The following is a 7743-nucleotide window of genomic DNA, read 5'->3' on the forward strand; positions in this document are numbered from 1 at the left end:
GCGTGAAGGCCAGATGTATTGTGGGTATTGAGATTGAAGGCCAGATGTATTGTGGGTATGGAGATTAGCGTGAAGGCCAGATGTATTGTGGGTACTGAGATTAGGTTAGCGTGAAGGCCAGATGTATTGTGGGTATTGAGATTAGGTTAGCGTGAAGGCCAGATGTATTGTGGGTACTGAGATTAGGTTAGCGTGAAGGCCAGATGTATTGTGGGTATTGAGATTAGGTTAGCGTGAAGGCCAGATGTATTGTGGGTATGAGATTGAGATTAGCGTGAAGGCCAGATGCGTGGTAGGCCAGATAGCGTGAAGGCCAGATGTATTGTGGGTATTGAGATTAGGTTAGCGTGAAGGCCAGATGTATTGTGGGTACTGAGATTAGGTTAGCGTGAAGGCCAGATGTATTGTGGGTATTGAGATTAGGTTAGCGTGAAGGCCAGATGTATTGTGGGTACTGAGATTAGGTTAGCGTGAAGGCCAGATGTATTGTGGGTATTGAGATTAGGTTAGCGTGAAGGCCAGATGTATTGTGGGTATTTAGATTAGGTTAGCGTGAAGGCCAGATGTATTGTGGGTATTGAGATTAGGTTAGCGTGAAGGCCAGATGTATTGTGGGTACTGAGATTAGGTTAGCGTGAAGGCCAGATGTATTGTGGGTACTGAGATTAGGTTAGCGTGAAGGCCAGATGTATTGTGGGTACTGAGATTAGGTTAGCGTGAAGGCCAGATGTATTGTGGGTATTGAGATTAGGTTAGCGTGAAGGCCAGATGTATTGTGGGTATTGAGATTAGGTTAGCGTGAAGGCCAGATGTATTGTGGGTATTGAGATTAGGTTAGCGTGAAGGCCAGATGTATTGTGGGTATTGAGATTAGGTTAGCGTGAAGGCCAGATGTATTGTGGGTATTGAGATTAGGTTAGCGTGAAGGCCAGATTAGGCCAGGGTATTGTGGGTATTGAGATTAGGTTAGCGTGAAGGCCAGATGTATTGTGGGGTACTGAGATTAGGTTAGCGTGAAGGCCAGATGTATTGTGGGTATTGAGATTAGGTTAGCGTGAAGGCCAGATGTATTGTGGGTACTGAGATTAGGTTAGCGTGAAGGCCAGAGTATTGTGGGTATTGAGATTAGGTTAGCGTGAAGGCCAGATGTATTGTGGGTATTGAGATTAGGTTAGCGTGTATTGTGGGTATTTGAGAAGGCCAGATGTATTGTGGGGTATTGAGATTAGGTTAGCGTGAAGGCCAGATGTATTGTGGGTATTGAGATTAGGTTAGCGTGAAGGCCAGATGTATTGTGGGTATTGAGATTAGGTTAGCGTGAAGGCCAGATGTATTGTGGGTATTGAGATTAGGTTAGCGTGAAGGCCAGATGTATTGTGGGTATTGAGATTAGGTTAGCGTGAAGGCCAGATGTATTGTGGGTATTGAGATTAGGTTAGCGTGAAGGCCAGATGTATTGTGGGTATTGAGATTAGGTTAGCGTGAAGGCCAGATGTATTGTGGGTATTGAGATTAGGTTAGCGTGAAAGCCAGATGTATTGTGGGTATTGAGATTAGGTTAGCGTGAAGGCCAGATGTATTGTGGGTACTGAGATTAGGTTAGCGTGAAGGCCAGATGTATTGTGGGGATTAGGTTAGCGTGAAGGCCAGATGTATTGTGGGTATTGAGATTAGGTTAGCGTGAAGGCCAGATGTATTGTGGGTATTGAGATTAGGTTAGCGTGAAGGCCAGATGTATTGTGGGTATTGAGATTAGGTTAGCGTGAAGGCCAGATGTATTGTGGGTATTGAGATTAGGTTAGCGTGAAGGCCAGATGTATTGTGGGTACTGAGATTAGGTTAGCGTGAAGGCCAGATGTATTGTGGGTATTGAGATTAGGTTAGCGTGAAGGCCAGATGTATGTATTGTGGGTATTGAGATTAGGTTAGCGTGAAGGCCAGATGTATTGTGGGTACTGAGATTAGGTTAGCGTGAAGGCCAGATGTATTGTGGGTATTGAGATTAGGTTAGCGTGAAGGCCAGATGTATTGTGGGTATTGAGATTAGGTTAGCGTGAAGGCCAGATGTATTGTGGGTACTGAGATTAGGTTAGCGTGAAGGCCAGATGTATTGTGGGTTGAGATTAGGTTAGCGTGAAGGCCAGATGTATTGTGGGTATTGAGATTAGGTTAGCGTGAAGGCCAGATGTATTGTGGGTACTGAGATTAGGTTAGCGTGAAGGCCAGATGTATTGTGGGTATTGAGATTAGGTTAGCGTGAAGGCCAGATGTATTGTGGGTATTGAGATTAGGTTAGCGTGAAGGCCAGATGTATTGTGGGTATTGAGATTAGGTTAGCGTGAAGGCCAGATGTATTGTGGGTATTGAGATTAGGTTAGCGTGAAGGCCAGATGTATTGTGGGTATTGAGATTAGGTTAGCGTGAAGGCCAGATGTATTGTGGGTATTGAGATTAGGTTAGCGTGAAGGCCAGATGTATTGTGGGTATTGAGATTAGGTTAGCGTGAAGGCCAGATGTATTGTGGGTATTGAGATTAGGTTAGCGTGAAGGCCAGATGTATTGTGGGTATTGAGATTAGGTTAGCGTGAAGGCCAGATGTATTGTGGGTATTGAGATTAGGTTAGCGTGAAGGCCAGATGTAGTATTGAGATTAGGTTAGCGTGAAGGCCAGATGTATTGTGGGTATTGAGATTAGGTTAGCGTGAAGGCCAGATGTATTGTGGGTATTGAGATTAGGTTAGCGTGAAGGCCAGATGTATTGTGGGTATTGAGATTAGGTTAGCGTGAAGGCCAGATGTATTGTGGGTATTGAGATTAGGTTAGCGTGAAGGCCAGATGTATTGTGGGTAGGTTAGATTAGGGTTGAAGGCCAGATGTATTGTGGGTATTGAGATTAGGTTAGCGTGAAGGCCAGATGTATTGTGGGTATTGAGATTAGGTTAGCGTGAAGGCCAGATGTATTGTGGGTATTGAGATTAGGTTAGCGTGAAGGCCAGATGTATTGTGGTACTGAGATTAGGTTAGCGTGAAGGCCAGATGTATTGTGGGTACTGAGATTAGGTTAGCGTGAAGGCCAGATGTATTGTGGGTACTGAGATTAGGTTAGCGTGAAGGGCAGATGTATTGTGGGTACTGAGATTAGGTTAGCGTGAAGGCCAGATGTATTGTGGGTATTGAGATTAGGTTAGCGTGAAGGCCAGATGTATTGTGGGTACTGAGATTAGGTTAGCGTGAAGGCCAGATGTATTGTGGGTATTGAGATTAGGTTAGCGTGAAGGCCAGATGTATTGTGGGTATTGAGATTAGGTTAGCGTGAAGGCCAGATGTATTGTGGGTATTGAGATTAGGTTAGCGTGAAGGCCAGATGTATTGTGGGTATTGAGATTAGGTTAGCGTGAAGGCCAGATGTATTGTGGGTATTGAGATTAGGTTAGCGTGAAGGCCAGATGTATTGGGTATTGAGATTAGGTTAGCGTGAAGGCCAGATGTATTGTGGGTATTGAGATTAGGTTAGCGTGAAGGCCAGATGTATTGTGGGTATTGAGATTAGGTTAGCGTGAAGGCCAGATGTATTGTGGGTACGTGAGAGGTTGTGAAGGCCAGATGTTGTGAAGGCCAGATGTATTGTGGGTATTGAGATTAGCGTGCGTGAAGGCCAGATGTATTGTGGGTATTGAGATTAGGTTAGCGTGAAGGCCAGATGTATTGTGGGTACTGAGATTAGGTTAGCGTGAAGGCCAGATGTATTGTGGGTACTGAGATTAGGTTAGCGTGAAGGCCAGATGTATTGTGGGTACTGAGATTAGGTTAGCGTGAAGGCCAGATGTATTGTGGGGTAGGTTAGCGTGAGATGTATTGTGGGTTAGCGTGAAGGCCAGATGTATTGTGGGTACTGAGATTAGGTTAGCGTGAAGGCCTGTGGGTATGATTAGGTTGTGGGTATTGAGATTAGGTTAGCGTGAAGGCCAGATGTATTGTGGGTACTGAGATTAGGTTAGCGTGAAGGCCAGATGTATTGTGGGTATTGAGATTAGGTTAGTGTGAAGGCCAGATGTATTGTGGGTATTGAGATTAGGTTAGTGTGAAGGCCAGATGTATTGTGGGTACTGAGATTAGGTTAGTGTGAAGGCCAGATGTATTGTGGGTATTGAGATTAGGTTAGTGTGAAGGCCAGATGTATTGTGGGTATTGAGATTAGGTTAGCGTGAAGGCCAGATGTATTGTGGGTATTGAGATTAGGTTAGCGTGAAGGCCAGATGTATTGTGGGCCCTCTAACATACATTTGAACCTCCATTCACTCTCTTGTGGGAATAGTACATGGATGTGTGTGTGTGTGTGTGTGTGTGTGTGTGTGTGTGTGTGTGTGTGTGTGTGTGTGTGTGTGTGTGTGTGTGTGTGTGTGTGTGTGTGTGTGTGTGTGTGTGTGTGTGTGTGTGTGTGTATTTTCTCAGAACCCAAGCCAGTATATGCCCAGCCAGGCCAGCCTGATGTGGACCTGCCAGTCAGCCCCTCTGATGCCCCTGTGCCCAGCGCTGCCCACGATGACAGTATCCTACGGTATGTAGAAGTCTCTAACAGTATCCTACAGTATGTAGAAGTCTCTAACAGTATCCTACAGTATGTAGAAGTCTCTAACAGTATCCTACGGTATGTAGAAGTCTCTAACAGTATCCTACGGTATGTAGAAGTCTCTAACAGTATCCTACAGTATGTAGAAGTCTCTAACAGTATCCTACAGTATGTAGAAGTCTCTAACAGTATCCTACGGTATGTAGAAGTCTCTAACAGTATCCTACAGTATGTAGAAGTCTCTAACAGTATCCTACAGTATGTAGAAGTCTCTAACAGTATCCTACAGTATGTAGAAGTCTCTAACAGTATCCTACGGTATGTAGAAGTATCTATTCACCTGTCTCTAACAGTGTCCTACGGAATGTAGAAGTATCTATTCACCTGTCTCTATCCTATGGTACCTCCAACCTCCCGTCCTGCTCAATATTACGACAAAATAATGTTTTAACTTCAATGATCTTTGGCAGGGGACATCAAACAAATATAATTCCTAGAAGGGACAAAGCCCCTTCGACCATTGACTTGAATGGGAATAGCCATTCTAGAAAGACTATTTCTATGGGTGACACGTAAATATCACAGAGTGGGTCATTAACTGTCTATAACTGTCTTTCCTCTGTCCCCATCCCACCCTGTGTCCTCATTCCTCAGGCCGAGTATGAAGCTGGTGAAGTTTAAGAAGGGGGAGAGTGTGGGTCTGAGGCTGGCCGGGGGGAACGACGTGGGCATCTTCGTAGCAGGAGTCCTGGAGGACAGCCCAGCAGCTAAGGAGGGTCTGGAGGAGGGGGACCAAATTCTCAGGGTGAGACACGATACACCAGCAACTACACACTTCCGCTACTGCAACGACGCACTCGCTACGGCAACGACACACTCACTACAGCAACACTAAGGTTGTCGGTTCAATTTCCACAGGGATCACGTACGCATACAAAACGGGTATGTGCTCACGTTATTTAACTAGGCAAGTCAGTTCAGAACAAATTATTATTTACAATGACAGCCTACCAGGGAACAGTGGGTTAACTGCCTTGGTCAGGGGAAACAGTGGGTTAACTGCCTTGTTCAGGGGAACAGTGGGTTAACTGCCTTGTTCAGGGGAACAGTGGGTTAACTGCCTTGTTCAGGGGAAACAGTGGGTTAAACTGCCTTGTTCAGGGGAACAGTGGGTTAACTGCCTTGCTCAGGGGAACAGTGGGTTAACTGCCTTGCTCAGGGAACAGTGGGTTAAACTGCCTTGCTCAGGGGAACAGTGGGTTAACTGCCTTGTTCAGGGGAACAGTGGGTTAACTGCCTTGTTCAGGGAACAGTGGGTTAACTGCCTTGTTCAGGGGAACAATGGGTTAACTGCCTTGTTCAGGGAACAGTGGGTTAACTGCCTTGCTCAGGGGAACAGTGGGTTAACTGCCTTGCTCAGGGAACAGTGGGTTAAACTGCCTTGCTCAGGGAACAGTGGGTTAACTGCCTTGTTCAGGGGAACAGTGGGTTAACTGCCTTGTTCAGGGGAACAGTGGGTTAACTGCCTTGTTCAGGGAACAATGGGTTAACTGCCTTGTTCAGGGGAACAGTGGGTTAACTGCCTTGTTCAGGGGAACAGTGGGTTAACTGCCTTGCTCAGGGGAACAGTGGGTTAACTGCCTTGTTCAGGGGAACAGTGGTTAACTGCCTTGCTCAGGGGAACAGTGGGTTAACTGCCTTGTTCAGGGGCAGAACTATAGCTTTTTACCTTGTCAGCTTGGGGATTCAATGTAGCAACCTTTCGATTACAACTCCACTCTAACCACTAGGCTACCTGCCGCCCCTCCACTCCACTCTAACCACTAGGCTACCTGCCGCCCCTCCACTCCACTCTAACCACTAGGCTACCTGCCGCCCCTCCACTCCACTCTAACCACTAGACTACCTGCCGCCCCTCCACTCTAACCACTAGGCTACCTGCCGCCCCTACACTCTAACCACTAGGCTACCTGCCGCCCCTCCACTCTAACCACTAGGCTACCTGCCGCCCCTCCACTCCACTCTAACCACTAGGCTACCTGCCGCCCCTCCACTCTAACCACTAGGCTACCTGCCACCCCTCCACTCTAACCACTAGGCTACCTGCTGCCCCTCCACTCTAACCACTAGGCTACCTGCCACCCCTACACTCTAACCACTAGGCTACCTGCCGCCCTCCACTCTAACCACTAGGCTACCTGCCGCCCCTCCACTCCACTCTAACCACTAGGCTACCTGCCGCCCCTCCACTCCACTCTAACCACTAGGCTACCTGCCGCCCCTCCACTCTAACCACTAGGCTACCTGCCACCCCTCCACTCTAACCACTAGGCTACCTGCCACCCCTACACTCTAACCACTAGGCTACCTGCCACCCCTACACTCTAACCACTAGGCTACCTGCCGCCCCTCCACTCTAACCACTAGGCTACCTGCCGCCCCTCCACTCCACTCTAACCACTAGGCTACCTGCCGCCCCTCCACTCCACTCTAACCACTAGGCTACCTGCCGCCCCTCCACTCTAACCACTAGGCTACCTGCCGCCCCTCCACTCTAACCTCTAGGCTACCTGCCGCCCTCCACTCTAACCACTAGGCTACCTGCCACCCCTACACTCTAACCTCTAGGCTACCTGCCGCCCCTCCACTCTAACCACTAGGCTACCTGCCACCCCTACACTCTAACCACTAGGCTACCTGCCGCCCCTCCACTCTAACCACTAGGCTACCTGCCGCCCCTCCGCTCTAACCACTAGGCTACCTGCCGCCCCTCCGCTCTAACCACTAGGCTACCTGCCCCCCTCCACTCTAACCACTAGGCTACCTGCCCCCTCCCTCTAACCACTAGGCCCTCCACTCTAACCACTAGAGTACCTGCCGCCCCTCCACTCTAACCACTAGACTACCTGCCAACCCTCCACTCTAACCACTAGGCTACCTGCCAACCCTCCACTCTAACCACTAGAGTACCTGCCGCCCCTCCACTCTAACCACTAGACTACCTGCCAACCCTCCACTCTAACCACTAGGCTACCTGCCAACCCTCCACTCTAACCACTAGACTACCTGCCGCCCCTCCACTCTAACCACTAGACTACCTGCCAACCCTCCACTCTAACCACTAGAGTACCTGCCGCCCCCTCCACTCTAACCACTAGACTACCTGCCGCCCC

At 48.4% G+C, this 7743-nt stretch overlaps 1 protein-coding gene across 1 annotated transcript in view; it reads left to right on the forward strand.

The window, feature by feature from the left end:
- Positions 1 to 4156: 4156 nt before the first annotated feature.
- Positions 4157 to 7743, forward strand: part of LOC112227452 (tight junction protein ZO-1-like) — an 80813-nt gene continuing 77226 nt past the window's right edge. The window contains exons 1-2 of the mRNA XM_042301908.1: positions 4157 to 4558; positions 5225 to 5375. Coding sequence (XP_042157842.1) covers positions 4257 to 4558; positions 5225 to 5375 — 453 coding nt within the window. The 5' untranslated portion in view covers positions 4157 to 4256. The remainder of the gene's footprint in view (positions 4559 to 5224; positions 5376 to 7743) is intronic.

The sequence above is a fragment of the Oncorhynchus tshawytscha genome, linkage group LG19 (assembly GCF_018296145.1).
Source record: "Oncorhynchus tshawytscha isolate Ot180627B linkage group LG19, Otsh_v2.0, whole genome shotgun sequence".
Lineage (NCBI taxonomy): Eukaryota > Metazoa > Chordata > Actinopteri > Salmoniformes > Salmonidae > Oncorhynchus > Oncorhynchus tshawytscha.